Here is a 27,345-nt window from a genome sequence, read left to right on the forward strand (position 1 = left end):
GGTTAACGTTATAAATGCCTTTACATTTTTTTGTGAATAAAAGTAATGATTTAGAAATGTCTGAATAAAATCAAACATATAAAACAGGGTTGTTAATTACAATAAACAGCATTTTTATTGTACATTCTATACTATAACAAAACAAAGTTCAAAATAAACACAAAAATGGCTCGATTAAATGCACAGCAGACGCAAACTACAGTGTGTGAGGCTGTCAGATCCAAGAAACCGAAGTGGAGATAAAGTTGTCGGGTGAAAAAACCTGGACCGACATGTGTCACTTTAATTCCAGTGCATCTGGCCGACGGTTGAGCTCCACTGTCCAGCATGACTGTCCGAATTGAATTCCTTCTGATCTTAATAAAAGTGAAAATCCTTCAGCTCCACAGCTGGGGACCCTCTACAGTATATTGCCTGCGATCCTAAATCTGACATTTCTTCTTTCTTTCTGGGGGACTCTTCACTTTATGACACGCTCGGCCTCTTGCAATGAATTTAATGGTGATTTTGAACGGCAGACATCACTTTAATGATGCTGTTTAGCCATTTGTCACCAGTTTACATCCTTCAATCAGCAAACGCTTAGTTTGTTTTCCTTCTTGGATTTAAGAAGACCTGGTTTTGCTCATCATGTAGGGAGAGCGCTTTAACGTTGATCAGCTTTCCAGGACTTGAAAGAGAGAATGCACAGAACTCCAGGCATGTGGAACAATCAGTGTTAGAAGCAAGATAGCTCTCCCGCTGGCCCCCTTCTCAACTTTGACCCCTGACCTCTTGGCACACGCACTGCTGTAAATAAAGCTGAAAAGAGGCCTCCCCACCTAATTTCCTTTGGCCTCAAATTTAAACACCAATCTCTCCGACTGCTCTGCAACCAGGGGATAAACATCTCCTCACGTGGACCAGGTTCTCAACACGACCACTCCAGAAATCCAGAGAGAGTAGATATACACAATAGAAATTGTGTTTGACAAGTTGGATTCAGCGGGTCTGGACGAGCCCTTGGCTGTAGATCTGAACTATTGTCGAAATGAGGAGGGGTGAACTGGGTTGCTTGCTACTGCCGTGACAGGCTGATTCATAAAGTCATAATTGCAATAATAATTCAGTAATAGACCGTGATTTCATGGTTTAAGAAGTTATTGCACCAAGTTGCAGCAGTTGTGATTGCATTTATGGCATGATGACACACCATTAAAGACTGCTTTTGTTTCAGATGTACTTTAACTGAGTTTTTTACAGCTCAACTTGCATCCAAATCTGTGCTGAGAGAAGTCAGAGAGGAAAACCAAAGAAAAAAAATGTGATGCAAAAACAAGGCAGTATAACCATGACTTGGACGGACCAGAGTTAGTAGCATTTAATTGGATTTAAGATGAACAAATCATCAATTTTACTAATTTTGAACTAAGATTTGCATTTCAAAATATCAGTATGAGTAAATGTCTGCTTAATATGTGGAAATACACATTTCATAAATCTCTAATTCAGTTCTAGAAGTTTGCATCATTTATTGTAGTCAGTCTGTAGTCAATTATCAGGTAGGCATATGAAATATTTGTGACCCTTGATGACAAAATTGTTTTTTGCATGGGTATAATTTTTGATAATAGGCAAAAAATATATTAACTATATGAGACAAAAGTATTGTTTTTTATTTTATGCCAAAAAAATCATTATAGTATTAAGGTAAGATCATGTTCTACAGAGACATCTTGTGCATTTGCCACTGTAAATATATCACAACTCAATTTGAATTAGTAATGCACATCCATATGGACAAATTTAAGACCAATTTTCTCAATATTTAGAATTTTTTTTTGGCTTTTGGATTCCAGGTTTTTACAAGTCTCGACCAGCTAGGAAAGCTTATTTATCATAAATCTCAAATTTAAAAAAAAATGTACATTTATGACTGGTTTTGTAGGCCAGGGTCACATTTAGCTATAATTCGTATGAACAGTAAAGCCCCGCCAATGTTGATTTAATTGCCTATCAAATGATTTGTCATTAGGGAGTAGTCTTTGGTCGCTCAGTCTTTGACATTTCATTTGTTAAACCTTGTCATCCTAAAACCAAACAGCACCATCAGATTTAAACTGGCTATTAAAGGTGGGTCATACATTGCCAATACACAATTAAGCTATAATAATTCTAATAATAAACCGGAGTTAAGAGCTTAAGTTTGTCAGTAGCGCGACGCTTCACACTCTTTTTTTTCTTTAAGGGAAGATGTAAAAGGCTCATTTAGAACTGTTTTCAGAAAGGCAAAACGACAAAGAGTAATTTTCAGACACGCAGTACAGTATTGCAGTTGGCCGGCCTTGTGCCAAAAAAGAGAAAATATCACGTCCAATAAAAACATAAAGAAAAAGCCCTCCAAAGGTTGTTATTTTATTGCTTTAATTTATTATAATTTATTGATTATTCCCTTAAGATTAATTATTAGGTTACTAGATTTATATTAAGCTATTAATTATTTTACGCAGCTTCACTAGCGCTATACTTTATAATGGAACGGGAGTGTTTTTTACGCCGCTGAGCAGTGTGTAAATATTATTAAGCTAAGTGTGGATTGTGTTTCCTCCATTTTATGTTGTGTCTTTTAACGTGATGTTGCTCAGTGTGGGAAGGATGACCCATATTTCATTAAGCTGCGCACTTGTTTCCGGCAGCTTTCACAACGAATTTATCTCTGACCAAGATATACAGACTCAGCATTTGAGTTATCTATATCAACACTGGCTGTGCTCGAGATAATAATGCAGCTTTAAACTAGTTTTTATTCTCCAGATGCGCAGTTTTAAGTCGCAGAAACACATAACATAAGATTAATAAGTCATTTCCCCCGACTGTTAGATCCTTTTTATAACCTTTTTTTGCATGCACCTAAATTAGCTTTTTTTGTTATTATTATTATTATTTTTATTATCTTTTACTCTTTATTCAATATAATTATATATAGGCTAAGATTTTTAAAAGGTGAAAGTCGAAACTGTATAAAAACTGTATAATAATCCATATGCTCTCTCTCTCTCTCTCTCTCTCTCTCTCTCTCTCTCTCTCTCTCTACATATATATATACATATATATATATATATATATATATATATATATATATATATATATATATATATATATATATATATATATATATATATATATATATACTATTTAGCAAATATATGAATGCTATTTCGTTGTTCTGAACGAAATGTGCAGTAAAACTTGTCTTTTTTAAACATAGAGCAGTCGAAACAACACGAATAAAAGATAATAATAAAATAAAAGGAGGAGAAACAAAACGGATTGGAAAGTCTTATTAAAATAATTCCATTATCGAAAGGAATGAGATGAAGCGCGCGCGCGGTCGGGCACTGGGCGTCGCGTTATTGCAGGTATTGTTGTGCCTGTGGCTTCTCCTCCAGCAGCGTAATTCTCCTCATCAATACTGCAGTGAGATCGTTACGCTGCTGACATTGATAAATGACCACCAAACTACAGCATTTTCTCACCAGTACTGCAGGCAAGAGAAACACAAACTGGAGGTCGAAATAAGCAGGGAAACGTCTGTAGGAGTAGGCTTAGCTAAGATATCAAACAGCATGAGGAAAACCATTTAAAAATGTCACCGCGAAATTGCGTTTAAAAGATGCTTGGAGATGAAAAAGTGCGCGGGGTTTGTGTTTCTGAAAAATTACTCGCGGTCCAGTTGCCTGATTTGAAAATATTGAATTAATGTGATTTATTTCTTCACATATTGCCTCGAAGATTTTATAGGAAACCCATAGCCTACATAATTTTTAACTGTTTTGATGAGTAGCTACGGTTAAGAAATTATTATTTTACACTTTCCAAGGCCGTCTTTTAGTGGATATTATTTTTGCGGTATCGAAATTCTTAGTTTGTTCTTATTTCTGTCAGGATTTGCCTCTGTCTTATTTAGCCTATAACTATTATTATTAGTAATTTTAAAATGGCCACACGCTTCTTTGTGGGAAGATAAATAATTATATAGGCCTATCATAAAAATTCGAATTAATGTGTTGCAGCATTTGCGATCTGTCCTCAAAATAAATAAGATCTTTGTTTCTGTAGACAATTATAAATTAAAGATTTCAAAGGGGGGATTTACGGCATTGCCTTTATATATGTTTTTTTTTCCTCAGATAATTTAAATAACCTAAAATCTAAAAAAAAAAAAAATAAAAACATTATCAAGACTTGTCATTTAAGGTATGCATATTTAATGTTCATGTAACCATCAATGCCTACGAGAGTTTCCTTAAATGAATTTCAACCGAATATCGCATCAGTATCGATTCGGTGCCAGAAAATGACAGAAGATCCAAAGCAAGAGATTTAACGTTTCGAAAATGAAGCCTTTATTACAAGAATTCGACTTTTGACTGTGTAGAAATACTGCTTTAAAAGACTCCTAAAAGGAAAAATGGACAGAGCGGGAGAATCGATCAAACGTATCAGTACATCAACAAACATATAATCGACTTTTTTCCATAGAGAAAAGCAAGAGTGAAAACGGACCAAAATGTACAACAATATCCCATCTTCATTTTTTAAAGGATCTCGACTGAATGTCTATTTGACATTGATGCGTTTTACAAATAACATTTACATAATTATGTACAATGGAACATCTCTAGTGGTTTTAAAAACTCCTCCAGGCATACTTAGCCTTACAAGAGCACTGTTGCTCTCCAATTCAACAAAATAACGCACAGCTCATTTCTTCAGCGATGCTTTTCAAAACGTCTCATGTGGGGAAGACTTTGTGGTTTCAGATACTGGAATTTGTGTCAGATGTGTGCTACAGTGATCCCACCAGTGGTTTCATTTCCTTCAAACTGTGGAGAATCATAAATGCAAAGGTCTAAAACTAGTCAATGACACAAACTCAAACATTGAACATTTCCCAAAAGAAAAAACTAAATGTCATTGTACACTCACAGTTCAGTTCTTGAGGGCTTTTAGCATCTTTTACTATATTCCACCGGTAAATGCATTTAATATGAGTGTGTGTGCGCTTGTGCATGTGGAGGTATGGAGTATTTTCTTCTGGGACCGCCACTCTATGGTTGAGCAAAGTGCACAAATGGTGTGGTCCCCCCGTGCTTCTTGACGATATAACAAGAATAAATAAATAATTTAAAAGGAAAAGATCTCCAATTGTCTTTTCAGAAGTCTCTCTTTTGGCACAAATGCTTCAAGTCTGTATTTTGTTCTGTTGGTGTTCCTGCAGGAAGTCCTTTGGCTGGAGATTCTGATGGCCAGGTGATGAGGGGTCCGTGAGAGGTCTCGTGACGAATGGAGATGATCAGTGATCAGGTGAGGATGAGTGTGACGTGACTCCTCATGACTCTGGCCAGCACTGGGACTATTCCTGAGGTCACCATCAAAACCTAGAACAGAGAGAAATAAAGAATAATAAATACTCAGGCATTTATTTATCCACATTATCAACGTGAATTGGTTTATTTTAGGTTTATTTAGCTTTGTTGCTTTTTCTGTGAAATAAGCAAAAAATCGGTCATTTTTTAACAATTTAAACAATGTTTAAGACGCATATCCACAAGATGTAAATGATATGTGACTTAAGTGATTTTAGTATGGGAAAATAATACAAATAATCAATCCTGTTTAAAATAATATGCTATTTTAGAACTTCATTGCCATATTAACTTGCCTAAAACCCCAAAATAACAAGAAAAATTATTACAGCAGGGGTGCCCAAACTTTTTCTTATGAAGGGCCAAACTTAATAGAGGCTAGTGGGCTGAAGGTAAATATAGGTAATATAGGACTTTTTAGGATAGGTAATTTATAGTAATTTACCATGGGTAATTTCCATTTTATTTAATAATGATTAAAAATGACTAGAAAACATTGCTTTATATTAACTAATACAGTATTTTTTTACATTTTATAATGATCCTAATACAGTAAAAACAAATCTAATAATAAAAATGACACTAGTTTTTGCCTTGATTTGCTTGCCGATGTCTTCTTCAAAGTCGTCTATCCATCGAGTGACAGTATTTACATTTTTAAAAATCAGATTAATTTACAACATGGAATTAAAAATATTTAATTTCAGTTTGCTTTTCTGTTCCTCATTAATAAAACAAACAAAAAAAAAAGGTTACATCAAGAATTGACGATCTCTGTGTTAAAGGCATTTGCCCCAATCCTCTCCATCATACTCACTCCCCATCTCAAATAGGATGGTGGGCCAATTCAAAGGTTAAAATAGGCCAATTTGACCCGTGAGCTTTACTTTGGGCATCTTTAGACTACAAAGCTCTACATAAAAAAAACATTTACATTTATTCAGTCATGAACTTCAGAATTATTTTACCTTATGAAAAAAAGCTAAATGTTTTTGCACTATAACAATCAAAACAATAAAAGATAAGACTTTAACACTTCCAGTTGATAACATTTGGTATCTTCTTCTTAAATATTACTATAAAATCGTAATTATTACTTTAAAATATATTACATATATATGTAAAGTGTCATCTTTACTGTGTCAAAACAAATTGTGAAATTAATTTGTCAAAATATAAGCGAAATAATGTCCCATTGTCATTTAATGTAACCAAAAAAGTATTTGTCTAAAAACTACACATTTATTCTGACTGGTACTATAACTGAATGTTCCTTAAGTAACATAAATGAACTGAAAACAATTAGCAAACACCGTAACATATGCTTATTGTTATTTAATATCAGTTAGTGTTACCAGATGGCTTAGATTAAACCTCTCTTGTAACCAAATCCCAATATTCCTTTAAATAAACACACACCTGCCTCTAAGATCATAAATGTGTCTCAATCCGCTTTATGCATGAAAACAGATCTTCATAATGATCGTGACGGTCCTCCGGCATATGGTGTTTAACCAGAGCGAATTAAGAACGAGGCAACATTCCTCTAAATGACGCAATTACAGTAACGACTCGATGATAATTCAATAAAAAAAAGGATCGGATTAAATAGTCTGGAAATTATTTAGTCTGCATGTATCTGGCTCCCGCAAGCCGGAGCTGCTGATATCTCTATGTGTCTGTATTTCGGTGGGGGGTGTTAACCTCCGCTCACCTCCCCTCTCTTCTCCCTTCATTAGCACAGGCTAGGGTTGTTATTTGAGAGGAAAGGGCTGTGTTGGCACGATTGGAGAACTGGATGCGGTGCCTATTTACATATAAAGAGCTCTATTAATCAAGGTAAGTGTCATTATGGAGAGGCTCATTGGGCAGCACAGTGTGGGTATTAAATAAAATTCTCCATGCCAGGCCGCCCGCGGCGAGCGATACGTCTTGATTTGTGGACTGTCAGAGACAGGCAGCGAAGATGGAGCCGAGGTGTGTGCGTGTGTGTGAAGGGGGGGGGATTGCCACCATAATCAGATTTCACACGCCGAGCGGAAAAAGCAAGAAAGAGGATGCTCTAAGTACCGATGCGTTTTCTTACGTTTATGGTTTGGGAAGCGGGGAGGCGTTTACATGTAGTGCCACTGTCCATCCATACCCATGTTCATACCCATTCCTCCCATGGGACCTGCGGGATGAGATATGAAATTAAAAATCAATAAAACGCAGCACTTAAAGTGACTTATGCGGGATTCTAATCAAAAACGCAACTCACCGCCAGGCCGAAGACCCATGTGTTGTTGGCCGTCTAGCACAAAGCCGCCCATAGGCTGACCATCAGGGCTGTAAGCGGTTCCTTGACTTACTAAACACACAAAAACACCATATAAATGTGATATACGCTCACACCGATAGTAAAGATGGACCAAAATAAACCTGTGCTTTACCTGCTCTGTTAGACTGATCAATCATGGGCTGCACGATTCTTCTTCGAGCATTGATAAACCTGTCAAAGAGAAGACCGAGAACACATTTACCAATCTATTTATATCTCAGACGGCGCACAGTATATTTTACTCTTAATTTAAACACTTAAGACTTTTACTACTGTGAGCTTTTTGCTATGATTTACAACAAAATATCCGATAATGCAGTGCGGCTTCTCCTGGGCCTTTGGGTTAATGGACCTGTCAGGAGTCCACAAAAAAAGCTAATGTACTGTTTAAGTGGCAGACCAAAAGAAATTCTCTAATTTATAATGTAAACATGCTGAGGTTTTGGTAATAAAGAGATTCTAACACCTTTTACAGGTGATGTTTGCGAAACATTCCATTTAATGGTGAATTTTATAGTAGCGGGCAATAAAAACAAACAGATTTATTTGATTTGGGATGTATTTTCCTTTCCTCAGCACTTTAAAGTTAATCTCTGTTTTTTAAGACTTGCTTTAATTGCGCTTCTTGTTGCGTTATATTAGTGTATCGACTAAAGGGGTCATTGCTCAATAAATATTCAATTGATATAGCATTGGCCTGGTAGCCTGGGGGTATGATTAGCCTAACTGCTTTTCAGACGCTAATATGCTTCAGCAGCTCGTAACAGAGAGGTAGGAAATGCCCATGACATGCACTTGGGGGAAGGAATTATTCATAGACAATGAGTCTTAGCCAAATGTTGGTAGCCAAACATTTGTGAACAACTTATATTGTTGCTGGAAATCCACACAATTACGAAAGATTTTGTTAACAAATTAAGATTTTGGAAGTACGTGTAGAAAAACAAAATATATAGAATTTAATTGCTTGTATTACAGTGCTCAGCATAATTGAGTACACCCTATTTTGACACTCCATTTCTCAGTGAATACAGGCAGTGTATTTTGGTGCATTTAAACAAAACAGATTTATTACACAGATATATTTATTAAAATAATATTTTAGTCACTAAACATATTTAGAAAATGAAATATAATGCAATTAAATTAAATTAAAGCAAAATAATGCAAAAAAAGCAAATACAACCCACACAATTTCAACTAATTTTTCAATTTTTATTCTTCTTTTGATTTTTACTCTTTTTAAAATTGTATTTAATATTTTTCTATAACATATAAATTTGGCTGTACTAGTTTTTGTACCGTTATAAGTTATTTTGTTAGATAAGCTCCAGATTTGGCTTCAGTACTGACTAATCTAATTTATATGCACAAATATAATATAGTACAGCTTCCTATTAAAATTTGAATTTAAAATATAGATTTTTAAGGGGTGTACTTATATATGCTAAGCACTGTATGTGGTTTAAATTTGCGTTGTATTGAAATGGCATCAAAAAAGACAAATGCTACACTCAAAGTTTAATTTTGGAAAAAGTTAGACCAATATATATAGTCTAATGAATACATACATTAATAAATAAATAAGCTTTCCATTGATATATGTCTAGAATCTGAGGGTTAAAAAATTACATTGAGAACATTATATTGAGAAAAAGCGGTAAATTTAGATATATTTACAATAGGACTGCACAAAATTGGAAAAATTACACATTGCAATATTTTTTATTCTGCGATATATATTGCAATATGAATGCAATTTCTCTAGATGAGTTGAAAAACTGTTTGGAAAGAATCTATAATTTTAGATTGATTGGGATGATTCGGAGGGGATGCATACCAATTACCAAACAATCTACAAGCATGGGTAAATTCAATAAAGAAAAATATGCAAATTAAATAAACATCGTTTCATTGTTTTCTGAAGAGTCGAAATGTATTCAGGCATACAGTAGTTGAATAATCAAATGTGAAATAATACTGCAAAGTCTTTGTTTTATAAACAGTTCAATAAAATTAATGGTTGTTAATTTTTTTTAAAGTTACGAACAGTACATTTTTGAATGCCTAAATGTTTTTAAAACCCTCACGCAGTCACAGGCCTCAAAAAACACTTTCAAAATAATTAGTTATAATCCAGACTCAAAATTGCATATACTCGCGATGTGACTATCGCGAATGATCACACGATATCGATGCTAAGACGATATATTGTGCAGCCCTAATTTACAGTTGGAAATTTACTAAATATGTTCATGGAACATGATGTTTACTTAAAATTCCAGTGATTTCTGGCATAAAAGAAAAATGTACAATTTTGACTGATGCAATATATTTTTAGCCATTCCTACAAATATACCTGTGCAACGTAAGGTATTGGGGTACAGTTCACAAAATATATTATGAAACAATATCTGACAAATAAAGGATAAATGATACGGTTTATGAGTATACAAAAATTCATATATAGATTCAATTGTCATGAATATGAGACAAGTATACGTTTTAAATTCATTTGAAAAAATAGTAAAGAGTAAAATAAAAATGTGTTTATAAAGATATCGTTGATTATTTAACACTGGAATAAGAACTAAATAAAACATCTAAATATGCAAAAGAACGTATGTATGTCCGTATCATCAACACAATCTCACGGCAATTCGTAATTTTTTGATTTAGTGGCTAATTCGTATGAATTCGTGCGATCTAATTCGTACATTTTCGTACGATTTGCTCATCCCCCAATGACGGTTGGGTTTAGGGGTGGGGTTAGGTGCCACGCCTCCTTTTTAAAATCGTACAATTTTGTACGACTGAACTCGTACAAATTCGTACGAATTAGCCAGTAAACTGACAAAACGTAAAATACTTACGTTTTCTCGTGAGATCAGGCTGGTATCATACATGTGATAGTTGGAATCACTTTTGTTTAGTCCAATTGCAACTCTTGCTAAAAAGATGGATACTAAATGAACAAAGGTTCAGAAGAACTCTTGTGCCCCAACATCATTCCAGGATCCCAATATAACGTTCGACAACTTTTCTAAAAGTCCCTCGGAGACCCTGGGCAAACCTCATCATTGCTCCTATTCGTACTTTTATTTGTCTCACTGGGGCTTTGAACACCGTCTAATAATAGTGTGAGAAATCAGGATCACCGGAGTTGAAATGGAAATGTTACAGAGATCCCCAACCCTGACTTTAAGTACTGAGAGGTCAAGCTGGCAAGTCAAAAGTCAGAGGTTAAAGGTTACTCACCAGTTATTCACTTGTAAGATGGTGAGGCCTGTGTCTTGTGCTAGCTGCTTCTTCTGCTCTTCAGATGGGTAGGGGTGCTGCAAGACAGAAACAAGCAGAAAAAAAACACGTTAAGAAACTTCATCAGTTAATAATATTGCTCTCTGATGATCCATAACGCGATAATGAATGGAACATGCAAATGTCTTCATTTTTTACAGTTGTGTATTTCTCCTCGCAGTCTCCATTAATAAAGCAAATCAAGATGACCTTACTTTTCCTTAAAAACTCATCTGTTTCAATGACTAATGACTTCTCGCCTCGTTCAGGACTACAGGCAAGATCGTGGATCCCATATGACTCTTTCAGGAAATTACATCATTATGTATGATAGACTTCCCATATGCATCCCTGAGCTGGAGAATCTTATTGGCTGAGCGCTCGTGGTTTTGTTTGACATTATTTGACATTACTTGACAAATGATCGAGTGGGTGTGAAAGAGAGACAATGGAGAGTTTTGTTTAGGGTTGAATAGGGCTTGGCCCTTGGTGGCCCTACGGTGGCCCCTGGCCCCTGATCTTCTTGCTCTCACTGTGAGTGCAGAGGGAGGGCAGCAGATGGCAGGCAGGGGTGAATGTATAGACAGCACAGGGTCGTGGGTGTGCACCAATTTTGGCACTGTCATGGCCTCACCTCCCGTGGTCACTGGTGAAGGATGAGTCCTGTTACATGTCCCGTGTTCTCTCTCTCTTGGTCTCACACTGACGGAGATTTCCCTGCTCACCTCCTGGCTTGCTAGCTGTCATTGTGCTGATGAATGACTGTAAGCCCCGCCCCTTTTCTACACAAGCCGGTGACATTCGAATGCGAGACATGCTCTGGGATCCATCTTTAAACTCTTATCAAAAAGCTCTCAGCAGGTTGCGCTGTGATTGTTCGCTAGAGTTTAGCGAGGAACCTCCGCGCTCAAAAGATGAGGCTGGCCGACAAGCTTGCTTTAAAAAGAATCACTCATATTTGCATGAATTGCACTTATGTCTATTAAGAAAGCGCCTTCCTCGCTCTCATTTGCATGCCAAAGGAGATCTCTCTATCTCGTTCCAGTGAAACTAACAGTTATAACTGTAATGTTCCACTGAATCTTAATGTTCCACCTTTCTTTAAGATTGGCAGCACAGGGGGTCTTTATCACGGACTTCTGAATAGGTCACAAAAGATAGAGGCTTAGACCATATGTAAGAGCCCCCCCATCTCAAACGTCGCACACTAGCTCAAAGTAGAACCCGACAAAACGTAATCCTGCAGCTTTCATTCAGCCCCGACCCCAAATGAATGCATGATCGCCTGGGTGTTGCAATGGGGGCCATTCAGAGGCCAAAGTCCCCTCTAACACTTTTTTTTGTCAGAGGACACATCCTGCAATGGGAAACACTTTTGCTTCACAAATCGTTTTGAAAAGGAGCTGGGAACAGAGAGAGGATAATTCAATTAGGCTCTCCTTTTTTATCTCTAAACTCTAAAGGTGGGTAAAAGGGAAAGGATTACTATGTGTACAGGACCTGTGTAGCCCTTAGAAAGTGCAGGAATTCTGAAAGAGAATGGAAAACAGGAAGACGCACAGAATGGTGGGAATTTAAGGAGGTGGACCAGCGAAAATGTGCTGAGATTTGAAGGGGCTGAAAATGCCACAAATCAGCCCCTAACTGGCAAGTTTTGGTGGAAGGTACTCACCCCGAGGCAAATATGACCCTTGGTTTTGACAAGCCAAATGGATGGGAGGGCCAAAAGACAGATAATAACATACCCTGCTAGTTTTAATGCAGTTTGGATGCAGGTCACTGAACTGAGAACTGTGGAATTGAGCTAATTCACCAAGAGACACATTGGACACACTGGCCTGATTTCGGAAGACTTCCAAAGACCGGAGCCGCTCTTACCGTGAGATGTTGGAAGAGCCATGCCCGCATGATGTTGGTCGCCACTTTGGGGAAGATTCCTCTTTTCTTCTGCCGTTTCTTGTCCTGATCGTCCTCATCCCCAGTTCCCGGAGATGCCAAGCTGTTATCCAAGCCATCTCCTGATAAACAACAGCGTGAAAGCAGAGGCGAGAGAGAAAAAGCAAAAGAAGAAAGTCACTTTAATGAGATAAAACATCACCTTCGGTTGTTTATTCAGACCGATCTCCTTTGCTATTCACAAACACGATGTGAAAGAGCCACGCGGGGGGCTTGTTTTGATTAGCAACAGTAACACAAGGACTGCAGCGAGCAGGAGTATCCATGCAGTGAGAGGGAACGCTAATCAACAGAGCGAGATTTCTCCCGCTCTCTCGCTGTCTCAATGTCAGAGATCTCGAGGAAAGCTCTGCACCAACCCTAGTGCTATTAATTCAATGTGAGTTCTGTCTTTGACATGGGGTAATGAATGTCCAGGCTCTGTGCTTGAGTGGGGAATGGAGACTTGGCACTGCAAAGAGAATATCTGATCTGCATTAGCACTCCAAAATAAAGTTGAGGGGGGAGAAAAAGCTGGGGAAAAAACATAAATAAAGCAACGGCCATTAGCGGTTGATGCAAAAACTGTTTTCGACTTTAGAAGTTGTGTTAGTGGCTGGTTTACAGTGGAGGGATAGTACATGTGATGCTAAACCATTACTTTACTGCTTACAGCATTGCAAACTGCAACTATAAGTTTAGCCATGTGCACACACTTCAACGAATAATCTTTGACTATATATTTTTCAAGACATTTCTATACAGCTTAAAGTGACTTTTAAAGGCTTAACTAGGTTAATTAGGTTAACTAGGCAGGTTAGGGTAATTAGGCAAGTCATTGTATAACGATGGTTTGTTCTGTAGACTATTGAAAAATTAAAGGGGCTTAAAGGGGCTAATAATTTTGACCTTAAATGTTTTTTAAGAAATTACAAACTGCTTTTATTCTAGCCAAAATAAAACAAAGACTTCTCCAGAAGAAAAAATATTATCAGACATGCTGTGAAAATTTCCTTGCTCTGTTAAACATCATTTGGAAAGAAAATATTTAAAAAAAATCAAATGTGGGCCAATATTTGTGACTTCAACTGTATGTATATATATATATATATATATATATATATATATATATATATATATATATATATATATATATATATATATATATATATATATATAAATATGGCAATCATACCAGTGATGGATATAATATAATATTTGTACAATATTTGTCACACCTAATATTTGAGCAGCATGAACATTTATATCAAATAGCATCAAAACAATCCAAAATGTATTTTTTATTATTAGCAAATAATGAATGTCATTCGAATGAACAGCAAAAATCAGTCCAAGACACTCGAAAATGTGAAAAAAATATTAAATATTTTACATTTGTTTATATTTTTCCACATTTTTCGAGTGCCTTGGACTGATTTTTGCTGTTTATTCTGATGAATCCCTCACCCAAAGAGCACCGACACACTATTTAAGCTACCCCTGAGCACTTTTTGTTTGATTTTTAAATTCATTTTACCCTTCATTTACAGAGACATCTAATACAATGCCATTCAATGTAATTGATACACCCAAATATTGTCAGAACCATGTTTTACCCATTTGTCAGCAAGCATTTAATAATTTAAAATATAATACATTTTGTTTGTTTACTTATGTTTTTATATAATTTCATGAGTGCACGTCAGAATATTTATGTTGATTCATTTTTCATCAACATATGTTAATCTTACACACAATGAAACATTTTATTTGCACAAATTATTTGTAACACAATCACTTTGTGTATTTTATATGCTTTCTATGTATATAAAATAACTTAAGTTCCATTTGATTTGGATACCTAAATGGAATCCCTCAATTGTTTATTATACATGATCATAAAAGAATGCAATAAAATACATTTGCGCTACTCCTTGCGCTATATAAATGCAGTTGAAGTCAGAATTATTATTTTTAAATATTTCCCAAATTTTCACAGTATGTCTGATAATATTTTTTCTTCTGCAGAAAGTCTTATTTGTTTTATTTCGGCTAGAATAAAAGCAGTTTTTAATTATTTAAACACCATTTTAAGGTCAAAATTAATAGCCCCTTTAAGCTATATATTTTTTCTATAGTCTACAGAACAAACCATCATTATACAATAACTTGCCTAATTACCCTAACCTGCCTAGTTAACCTAATTAACCTAGTTAAGCCTTTAAATGTCACTTTAAGCTGTATAGAAGTGTTTTGAAAAATATCTAGTCAAATATTATTTACTGTCATCAGGGAAAAGGTAAAATAAATCAGTTATTAGAAATGAGTTATTAAAACTATTATGATTAAAAATGTGTTGAAAAAATCTTTTCTCCATTAAACAGAAATTGGGGAAAAATAAACAGGAGTTAATAATTCAGGGGGGCTAATAATTCTGACTTCAACTGTATTTGTGTGTGTGCGTGTATATGTGCGTGTGTGTATATGTGTATGTATATATATATATTTACAGTTGAAGTCAGAATTATTAGCCTCCATTCATTTTTTTCCCCCAATTTCTGTTTAACGGAGAGAAGATTTGTGTGTGTGTATATATATATATATATATATATATATATATATATATATATATATATATATATATATATATACATACACAAAATAGAATGTTTCTAACAAAAAAGAATGTTAGAATGTTTCTTTACTGGCTATATGCGATATGTAAATATGTGCTGCTGATTTTAACTTAACTTTCTGAGCTACTATTGAGACAGCTGGCACTTTTATTTGTTTCATATGATGTCCAAAGAAAGTGGTTCATCAACTCCATCTAATTGATAGCTTAATAATACTTTTTAACCATAGGAAACTCGTAATACTATAATTCCAGCATGAAGGGACTGAGGCATTATACTGTAAGATCAATTGATGCACAACAAACAATGCTTTCTGAACTGTGAGCTCTCTGATAGCATCAAGCCTGCTTTCATTCCATTACCATCCAATCTAGTTTAAGATCAGAGGCAGGCAGGAGGCCGCTTTTAAACTAAGGTTTCCGTCTTGTCCTCCTCCCCACCCTCTTTTCTCTTTCTTTCTTTTTTCCATCCCTCTCTCCCTCTTCCATTAACTGTGCATCAGGCAAGATGATTTACTTTTAACAGTCATGCTTATTTTTCTTGCCCTGAGGGTAGAGATGCCTTGAAAGCCTGCCCGGAGGGTGTGTGAATAATGTATCTGAGGGACTCCTCCCCGGAGGCGGGACAGGAACCCTACTTTTCTTAAGATTGGCCCTGCTGTGTCTCCTTGTTTTTGGGGATGCATCAATCAAAGGCGACTGTATGCGCCATATTCATGCATTAATATTTCAGTTAATGAATAATGACATTTGAATATAGGGAGGGAAGGGGGGTGGGAGGGTAGATGGACTTCAGGCTGACTGATGCTGTAATCAAAATGCAAGTCAAGGGCAGGGCAGTGGTCTCACACTGTCTGTCTGTCTGTCTGCACAACACATGCAGGCTTCTTCTCATTATGCTTTCTGGAGTTTGCATGTTGACCAGTCTGAAGATATTATGAAAGCTAAGAAGGAAATTTGGATAATATAATATAATATAATATAATATAATATAATATAATATAATATAATATAATATAAAATAAAATAAAATAATATAATATAATATAATATAATATAATATAATATAAAATAATATAATATAATATAATATAATATAATATAATATAATATAATATAAAATAAAATAATATAAAAATACATTCAAGAAAAATAAAATAGGCAATGATTTCAGTGTGTTTAGGGTATCCAAATATAGCAATGGTCACAGATACTTAAATAGACAATGATAATTAAAACTAAAAAACAAAATTAAGAAAATAAAGAATAATATTACAAAAGAGTTTATGAAAATCCAATTCCACAAATGTGTCAATTTTATTATATTAAAATAAATAGTTTAAAAAGAAATTAAGAAGTTTGTTATTATAAAAAAGGAAAATAAGTCAGATTTGTTTATTAAAAAACCTAATGTGGAGGTATAAAAATCAAATGACGTTTAGGGAAGAGGAAGTAAAATATGAAAATAAGATGAAAATAAATGTATAATAAAATTATATTAATAATCACAATCACAAAATAATTAATAATCACATTAATAATTTATATGAAAGTACAACCAATTAGAAAAGTAACAATAAAAAACAAATAAGAGAAAAATATCATATAGGTGTTAGAAAGAATGATAAGACATGAAAGTAGCATTCTAGAAGTATAAAATGCAGGTGATTTGTAAAGTATTAATTTTGAACAATAATATGATTAGAATAAATACAAAAAGAAAGGAAAAGTTTAAAGATTAAATAAAAAGTGAAATGAGAGATAAAGGGAGCTGGGTGAGATTCTTACATCTAAGGGAGACTCAAACACTCTCCCCCCCCCCCCCCCCCCCCCCCCCCCCCCCCCCCCCTTCTCCTCGAGCCTCTCTCCTCCTGTTCCAGAAAACGAAGGCCGCAGGGCTGATCCAGCCCAACGCTAATCGCTTCTGACTGTTCCCTGGCAACTTGGCCCATGCAGCCTGTGTGACTGCACTCTCTTTAAAGGCTGCTGCTCTCTGCAGCTCCCAGAGCCCAACCTCACTCCCGGCCCCAGAGTCTGCACGCGCAGCACAGAGGGGGGCCGCAGCAGCCTGGAGGAAGGCTGGAGTAGGCCCTCGGGCTGTTTGGAGAAAAACAGCACCCTAAGACATGGAGAAGAGGCTTCTTGCTCACATTTACCACTATTTTCTTTCACGTTCCCTCGTACATATAAAGCGTAACTTCTGAAGGGGTCTGTGCAGATCTGTTTGATTTGCATATGCATGAAAAACACATCAAGCCTAAATATAAGTTTTAAACCGGTTTTCCCACATCCTTCAAGCCGAGCCTGACGGCAGTCGCGTCACATCACAGTACCTTCAAGATCCGAGAAATGACAAGGTCCAAAGCTAAAGCGCTCTGCGTTGTTCTGATGCTGATAATTAGATGAAGTGGAGATAGATGAATGTCCCGGAGACAAAGGGGCCTGGCGCAAACTAGCTGGGTCTGATGACTGCCACCCCACACGCATCACAGAATAAATCCTGTTTGCTTGCTTAATGAGCTCACCATGACCTCAATCTATCACGAACTATACTTCTCCAAAGGGGCCATAATTCTGACTACTGGACGCAACAGACTGGATAATTACTGGACGAACGCAGATGATTTTGTTCTCGCTAATCGTTTCGCTTAAAGCATATTGATTAGATGCTCTTATCCTCTTGTCCCCCGTGGCCATGATATGATCTGGAGGAACATGGGATTGGACCACAGTTGGGAGGTATTGATGACTGCAAAAACGCAAGGCATCGGCTCTTGACACTTGTTGTTGGTCCACTATACTTCATGCTGGGATTTAACCTCCATTGAAGGTTCAGATATAGATGTAAACATCCTGTCTCAGCCAGAGTCTTTCAACGGCCTTAGAGGTGAACACTGGCCTGGAATGTCCTGCAGCTTCCCTTTGTTGCCTTTCGGCCTTTGTGATGGACATTCCTAGGCCTGCATTCCCACCAACAAGCACATGTTTAGGATAGCTGTGGAAACCACCCCGCTCTTGCGCAGAGGATGTCCAAACTTGTTCCTGGAAGGCCACTGTCCTGTTTAACTCCGAGCCCAATTAAGTACACCTGAACCGGAAAACCAAGGTCTTCAGACTCACTAGAAATATCCAGACTTGTGTTGGAGTTAAACCCTCCAGGAGTAGGATTGTAAACCTACCGAGGTGAGTCAGTGAGTCTAAAAAAGCCTCAAAACACACCCCTTCCTTCTTCTGGCCCAAGAGCCTAACCTAACTTGAAGGTTCTCAACAAGAGCAACTTCTACTGATGTGCAAGCAACAAAGGGAACCCCCTACAAGAGACAGGTGCTTTGAAGAAGCCCAGCAACCCTCTGGACTCGACTGACGTAAGACCCCCCATTCACTTGTGATGGAAAAGGTGTTTGCTTTACCGATCTCTTGAATGATAAAGGGAGGAACACTGATCCAAAGTGGCTCCTGGAGGAGCAGCAGGTAGATGTCCCTGATCCTAACCCAGCCTCTGCCTCTGATCACCCCAGATATCACCCCTCCATTGTGACTAGTATTTGAAGTGCTCTGTCCTTCAGGCCGGCAGGGGTCATTCCTCTTCCCCTTCTTCAATGCATGCTCTTTGGGGTCAAAAGGCCGTGGGCCTTGGATGTCCCCCCACTGTTGTTTAAAAAAAGCCTGGTGTGGGGAAAATGCCGCCACCCTAATGCTTTTCTCTCTTTTATACTGAGTAGCATTGCAGAAACACCACTGGCATTGCTGCTATGGCAAACATTTTAAAGCTAGTCTATAGGGCTTTCACATTGTCACACTGAGGCTGAATTGTCATAGAATAACAATCTGGCCACTGATTTTTGCTGCTGGTTTCTCTTGTCTTGCAGAATATCCTACTATTGTACTGCATAATGGTCAAGCCATTCATGTCTGATGGTTAAAAGGAGGCGAGAAACCCTGAAGGCTATTTTAACTGAAGCAATTACAAACAAAAACAGGTCATAAAAAAATAAAATAATAAAATAAAAATTCCCCCAAAAGGTAAATGGCACTAAGGGGCTATAAATATGCTGTGGCACACCGCAGTGTAAATTAAGAAAAAAAACATGTGACATGCAAATGGAAGATCTGGTAAATTAAATTAGACCTTTCAAGAACATTACACACCTATTGCGTCCACAGTTAAATCGTAAAACCCGCTCAGTGGACCATCGCAATGAAGACACGAACAATGACACATGACTTTCATTAGTAAATGCTGTTTACATCCACAGGCATTAGAAATGAACTGAAATTCAGCAAAACACCATAGAGAGAGATTTTAAGAAAAGTATGAGTGACAAAAAAATTAAAATAAAGAGCCGATTTAACCACTAACATAGTTTGTTAAAATAAATTAATGTTTTAGGTTGATTCTGTGAAATGTTATGCTATTTTTGACCTGAATGAAGTTAGTTACTTTAAATATAACAGTTTTTACTGTTTATAATATATAAGTGTCAAAGATGAGACGTCCCATTTTGGTGTCCCTAATAATAATAATAATAATAATAATAATAATAATAATAACAAACTATATTTTGTCAGTAGTAGTATTAGTAAAGAATATTAAAAGAAATTGTCTACTTTTATCTTTAGTCATTTTAATCTTTAGTCATTTTAATCTTAAAATGACTGAAAATAAAATATCAAAATATGAGCAGAATCATGTAAATGATCATAACAGATATATTTATATAAAAATGAAATGGCTTATTTTGACCTCTACTTATTACAAGATTTAAAATAAAAGATGATCTTACAAAATTGTATTTAAAAAGTTGTTATCATTTGAAAAACAATGCATTGCATTGACAGTACATAATATTTGACTAGATATTTTTCAAGACACTTCTATACAGCTTAAAGTGACATTTAAAGGCTTAACTAGTGTAATTAGGTTAACTAGGCAGGTTAGGGTAATTAGGCAAGTTATTGTAAACGATGGTTTGTTCTGTAGACTATTGAAAAATAGCTTAAAGAGAATTTTGACCTTAAAATGTTTTTTTTTTTTATTCAACTGCTTTTATTCTAGCCAAAATAAAAGAAATAAGACTTTCTCCAGAAGAAAAAATATTATCAGACATACTGTGAAAATTTCCTTGCTCTGTTAAACATCATTTGTGAAATATTTGTTTTAAAAGAAGTCAAAAATCAAAGGGGGAGGGGGGTATTAATTCTGACTTAGGATTTTATATATTTTTTCATTTAAAGAATTTAAATAACCAGTCTTCATTTAAAATTTGAGAAAATAATGGTGTGTTACACTTATCCCCCTTTTCATCTTCGACCCATGAACATAATTTAAAATCCAACCTAAATTAGCAAGTCTTGAAGTCATTTCAGCAAAGCATATCATTAAGTAACAGAAAAGAGGCAGCTTATCCTACCTAGTTCACTGCTGTTGTCTCCGCTCTGGGAGGCATGTCCTCCGCTGGAGGGTCCCGGGGTGCCGACTGAAGGAGTGGAGTGAGCGTCGTCCATGTCTCTCCAGGATGCTGGATTCTGACATCCAGGAAAGGGGGAAAGATAAGGCCACGTTAGTACCACTACCACAAATACATGCTATTAAATTCACCTTTTAAAACGCCTAGTTACCATGTCTGTGTTCAAAAATCAAATTAAGGCCAGCTCTGTATTTATACTCCCAACACAAAACCAGTGGAGCTAATACTAGAGTAACTGCTTGTCCTGATGTCTGATGGTAAATGCTCGAAAGAAACCAGCAGCATCCCCTTTTTATCCAGAACAGGGTATAAAGCACTTAGACGGGCTCAACGTGAAGGCAAACAGCAGCCGTTCCTCTTCAGGCCCTTAGCGTCAGCTGTTTGCCTGATGGTGATCAGCTAAAGAGCTCTAAGAAAGGACAGAATAAGCTCCTACAACAATAAAGCTGTGTGAATAAGACCCTTCACTGTTTTCTCATTAGGCCACACAAAAGCAGTCTGTGGTTTTGTGTGTTTATGCACGTGTGTGTGTGTGCGTGGTTAATAATGCTTCAGAAGGCCAGTGTCTCCTTTCATCACCTAATTCAAATTGTTTTGTGTCACACTGCACACTTGTAAATCGATAAGACATTACAGGAGCATCAATAAAAGATTACAGTTATCGTCAAGTGTACAAAGGTACATATTCATCAAATAAAATTGAAGTATGGTTAGACTTCGCAGATATTCTATCCAGCTCTTTGCAGGAGAAAAGTCATCTAACCATTTTACATTGAAAATCTATCATAGGCATTTAACGTCAATCCCAATCTTAAACGTATGATATCCTTTCCATTTTGATTTGGGACAGACCTATAGGCCGAATGTAAAGTTCTGTTCTTCTTAATTCAGTGGTTTTGTTCCTGTGACAGGGGGTAGTGTGTTGATAATAGGAAGCACAACTGTAAAGAACACACTGATGGTCTCGGAGTGAAAAAAGACTCCCCTCCTGCTTGACAATAACAATCCAATCAGTTCAAAGACAATGGCGCATTCACGTGCAAATCTAACGCTGATCATTAGGGCTAACAGAGGGGTGGACAGTGGGGGGAATACCCTGACCCTTAGCAACACCTGCACCCAACATGACGGCCTTCGTCATCATCATCACGATCATACCTCTTCTAAAATAAGATATGTCCTGGGGCGATGTCTTAATGATTCATAACCAGCAAAGAGAAATGGATTTAGATAATTTTAAATAAATTTGCATATGCAACTAACTAAGCAATTACTCTTTTCCTTCTTATTACTCTCGAATAAAATATGTTGTGGAGATATATAATGAAGGTAACCCCCGAGAGAGGAAAAAAAAAAAAGATTAGGGTAATGCTTGTGTGAGGCACTGCATGTCTCATGAAAGGAAAAAATACAAATAACTTTAACAGATTCAATAAATGTTACCAGGTTTGTTCAAGCAATACAAAGCAAATGACACTTTCTTTGTTGGAAACTTCACTTCATAAATTGTCTGTACTGTAAACACAAACAGTCATCTAATTGGCCTGTTTTATGATGTCATAGAAAGCCAATTAAAACTCACGTGATCTGCGAGATTTGTTGATGATCCTGAGAGGTCGTCGAAGTCGGATTTGCATCCATCCCGTTCATCAATTACTAGGTCAATTGGCATTTTACCCTTCAAACAGCTAATATACCGATGGCAGAAATTGTCGCAAAGCTCGTGCACCTGATGAAAAAGAAATAGAAGCATTTAAATTATTGCATTTCATTATTGGTATATATATATATATATATATATATATATATATATATATATATATATATATATATATATATATATATATATATATATATATATATATGTATATAAAATTTTAAATATAATATAAATGGCATACCTTTTCGAGTTCTAAAAGATGGAATCGTAATACTTGTATTGATTGAATCATCTAAGGAGAGAATAAAAAGTTATCTATATTAATATTAACAATCACCAAAAACAATGATAGGCTAATAGCCTATAATAGGCCTATTTACTAAAACTAATAATAGCCTAATTAAAGGAACACATCATTGGTTAGCTATTCTAATCGCGCGAGAAATCGCAGTCTGCTCACAAACTTCGCACGTCTCATATTGTCTTGGCTTTGTAATGTTATGACAATAGCAGAAGTGTAAATAGGTTTCTCCAGAGACGATGCTTTGAGGGAGCCCTGGGCAAAGACCCCCACGCCCTCTGATAACACGCGGCCTCATAAATCACTAAAGCTTCCTTTCTTTCCCCCAAAGAATCCTCGCATAAAGCTTTGAAGCGATTTTACCTGAGACAAAACAGCGCCAAATAAAATCTTACACTCACCAAATTATCCAGCTCTGGATTAGAGGAAAATAACGGCTTCTCTGCACGAATCTGTAGACGATAACAAAGTTTGTCAGAACAACAATCGAAAATAAGAATGACTAAAATAAATAAGCCGAAAGCGAATAAAAAATAACAACATGACACTTTCAGCCAAGCATCTACATAAAATAAAAACAACAAAATCGCAGTAATCAGTTAAATCGTTAACAATATATTACCGAAATCAATAACTTGCCTGTTTGGCAAACACAGCGATGTCCTCGTTAAATGAATCAGACGAACACACATCTCCTCCAGCGACTCCCGGCTCTCTCGGTGTGCATGTGGCCAGCTCGCACTTCTCAAACACCAGCGCCAGCAGCGGGAATAACGGGTGCCTTCGACAATCAACATAAACATTTACATAAACTTAACAGATCAAAACACGTATCAATAACTGCGCCTTCATGCGGATAACACATGCTCAAAAAAGTTTTGCTTTTTTATTGGCAGCTATTGTTGAGGTTACATGAAAAAGAAAAACTGGTAGCACAAATGATTTTTAAAGTGCAAAACTTTTATTTAGATTATGAATTTTTTTTTACACTATATAAAAATGATGATTTTTTTATGTCAAAAAAGTTTTTGCTATTTGCTTTAACAACAACGTTATAGTTGCAGTCTACTACCCAGAACATGTAATATAATTTTAATGATTAATATATATATATATATATATATATATATATATATATATATATATATATATATATATATATATATATATATATATATATATATATATATATATATTACAGTTTTTCACTGAGTTTATGCAGGACAGCATTTACTTGACACTGGTGTATTTACTATATCGTATAGTCTATGCAAAGGCAAATGTCAAACGCACACATACATTTTGTTTTTACATGTTTTCACAAAGACACAAGCGTTCAGTCTACAATAGTAGAAAGCAATCTTTCGATTTTTACCTCATACTAAGAAAAATTTTCTTTTTTCACTGAGTAGTTTTTTTTTTTTTGAGAATCCGGAATGTTTACCAAGATGACATCGCCGTGAAAAGTGTATTGTGGAGCCTTTTTAGTGGTGCGTAGTTTAAAGATTCTACGCCATGTAATAATGACTGCAATAAAGTACCCGTAAATTTGGTCCTTGTCTCTTTTAAGTGCGTCGTTGACAGCTGAGCCCATGCTGCTGGGCATGATGCTGTGCGGTGCGTGGGCCCCGTAGTGTTGGTTGGCATGTGGTGGTGGACCGTGATTCAAATGATGAACCTGCGGCAGGGGCCGAGGCGCGTGCGGGTCCCCGTACATCGACGTCGGAACCCCAACTCCATCCATCCCGCCGCCATAGTGGGCAAGGTCTTCGTACTGAATCAGACAGAGATTTTATCATATGCAACACACACATAAAGTTAAGGTTTGACATTGCATATTAAGAACAAACTTTACTACTCAAGTTGTTGATCTGTAAATGAGCTTACCCGTTGAGCCATCAGCATATGACACTTTTGTTGATGCTTAGAGCAAACTGTGATCTAATCCAACGAGGAAGCAATCTGGGTGATTTAATTCCTTTTGTGTATCCGGTTTAATACGACTGATCTCGGTAATCCGTTGTGATGATAAGAGTATGTCCTGTGAAGAGTTTCTGATCGCTTCCTTTTTAGCACGAGTTCACTTAAATAAAAGACCAGCGCATTTACTTCATACAGCCTGTCTAATATGCGTCCACTTGAATCATCTGACTGTCTAATGCAATTTACGTTTATCAGACTTCCCGAAGTCAGAAGAATCTTTCCAAATTATAGGATGCTCGTGTCTGGCATGGCAAACGCTGCAAGGGGAAAAAAAAAACTATCCGGATCTCATGGTCCCTGTTTGCGACCCACGCTTTGCCTCAACTGGGATTGTGTTGGTGAGTGAAGCAGGTTCCTCTTGAAGGACTGAACCCCTGATGACTGAGCCTGGGAAGCGTGGTGGGTGTTACCAGCTCGACACCTCTACATAAAGCAAGAGAAAGAAGAGCGCAATGACCACGAGCTGCCAGCGAGTGTTCACATTGGATACGCGCGCGGATGACGCATCATCATCCACTGCGTTTTGTTACTAGGGGTGGAGTGTCTTTATTTTTAAAAGTGCTAAAATCAGATCAGTGAACCGAGTCGCGCTGGGAATGAACCTTATTTCAACAAATTGCTGAGCATCACAGCATTCGAGTCTTTAAAAATATATTTAACACAGCTTGCCTCGTTGTTTAACCGTCCTTCAAGAAACTGCACGTCAGATCTCAAGATTTTACATTTAAAGTTAAATAAACAAGTTTGCAAGCATAAATTTTATTTAGCTTTCGTAATTATGATGCTTTTTAAAAAAATAATAATAAATAAATTACATTTCGCTTCCATTTTATTGTTCTTTGATAGTATTAAATAACTGAATGAACGCAAAAGTTAAAGTTATAGATTTACTCTGTTTTAGTGGCTATATAAGAAATTATTGTTAATGTATGGAGCTAGAAATAGGTTTTAAATGTGAAGCCATAAAACCTCGACAAGTTATACATCTTCATTTTATTCCAAGCGCTTTTGCGCATAAATGACACTGTGGGAATTCTGTAAAGCTGTCTCTCTGCAATTCCATCATCATATTTAAACGCCGACAGAAAAAAAAAGATCCCTTAGGTAGCAAACACTTGCAATTTGGTGTAAAGAATAAGTTAATTTGCAATTGACTTACTTAGAATTGTACTTATTTATTTACTGCACATTAATTTGTATGCACTGTAAAAAAATGCAGGGTTCCACAAATTTCATTCATGTTGTCCCAACACAAATCGATTAAGTTAACTTAACACTTTTAACACATTTATGTGGATTGAACATAAAAATTATCCTATTGAAATCTCAAGAATTGTGTTGTTTCAGCTCATTTTAATTAAGTAGTTTGAACAAGTAAAAAAAAAAAAAAATAATATATATATATATATATATATATATATATATATATATATATATATATATATATATATATATATATATATTGAGTGTATATTTTTAAACTACCCTAAATATAGTGAGAAGAAAAATGCCAAGAAATATTTTAGAAACACTATTTAACTTATTAAATACTGAGTTCTATCATACAACACTGTGATAAAACACGTTTTACATTTGAGCAATTTCTAAACATTTTCTTTCAGCACGTCTATGCTTTTGTTTATTTTTCCCTTTTCTTTATTTAACATGTCACATATTGCTGATCATAAGCTTGCTTCAATCATTTATTCAAAGATTTAATTCTGGCCAAAAGACATTATTTTCATATGTTATTTCGAAAGCGTATTTTGCGGGATGTTATATGCGGGAATCCTGCAAGAAAAAACGTTTGTGAGTGTTGTTTATATATCTAAATGCGACATTTCAAAAACACACTCACGAAATAACAAATAAATTTTCATATGATCTATTCCAAAGCGGCATCACAATAAAATAATTATTTATAGGCCATTTAAATTAAAATAATTATGGTAGGCTAAGCGGCATCTTGTCATTTAAGAAACAATTGAATAAATACTTTTTTTATTATTATTCAGTTGTGCATTATTTTATTTAAAGACGTTTTTAAATTAACCTGAAAAGCAAAAATCCTAAATGTTATAATCATCATTTCCAACACAATTATTAAACTAATCTACCTTTAAATGTCAGTGTTCGTCGCCCTTGCTGATAAACCGATAGTCCACTGTAATTTCAAAAGTTTTGACCTTTGCTTGACCCGTCAGGATGTGTGTCTGAGCCGCACGATACTTTTCTTCTAGTTCTTCGGATCCAGAGAGTCCCACAAACCTGCCGTCAGGCTTCCAGCTTCACGTGTGCTGTGCTTTCCAGCGCAACAATCAATTTCAAAGTCATTTTA

General features: G+C 36.0%; 1 protein-coding gene across 1 annotated transcript; it reads right to left on the reverse strand.

The window, feature by feature from the left end:
• Positions 1-4,361: 4,361 nt before the first annotated feature.
• meis2b (Meis homeobox 2b) lies at positions 4,362-27,345 on the reverse strand. The gene is made up of 14 exons (XM_056445497.1): positions 27,125-27,345; positions 24,912-25,430; positions 24,566-24,798; positions 23,664-23,805; positions 23,426-23,476; positions 22,965-23,015; positions 22,646-22,792; positions 21,007-21,121; positions 12,904-13,043; positions 10,987-11,063; positions 7,841-7,899; positions 7,669-7,758; positions 7,495-7,581; positions 4,362-5,420 (listed from the first exon to the last, which is right to left on the reverse strand). The coding sequence occupies exons 2-13, from the start codon at positions 24,927-24,929 to the stop codon at positions 7,523-7,525; spliced, it is 1,182 nt and encodes a 393-aa protein (XP_056301472.1). The 5' UTR covers positions 24,930-25,430; positions 27,125-27,345; the 3' UTR covers positions 4,362-5,420; positions 7,495-7,522.

The sequence above is a fragment of the Danio aesculapii genome, chromosome 20, assembly GCF_903798145.1.
Source record: "Danio aesculapii chromosome 20, fDanAes4.1, whole genome shotgun sequence".
Lineage (NCBI taxonomy): Eukaryota > Metazoa > Chordata > Actinopteri > Cypriniformes > Danionidae > Danio > Danio aesculapii.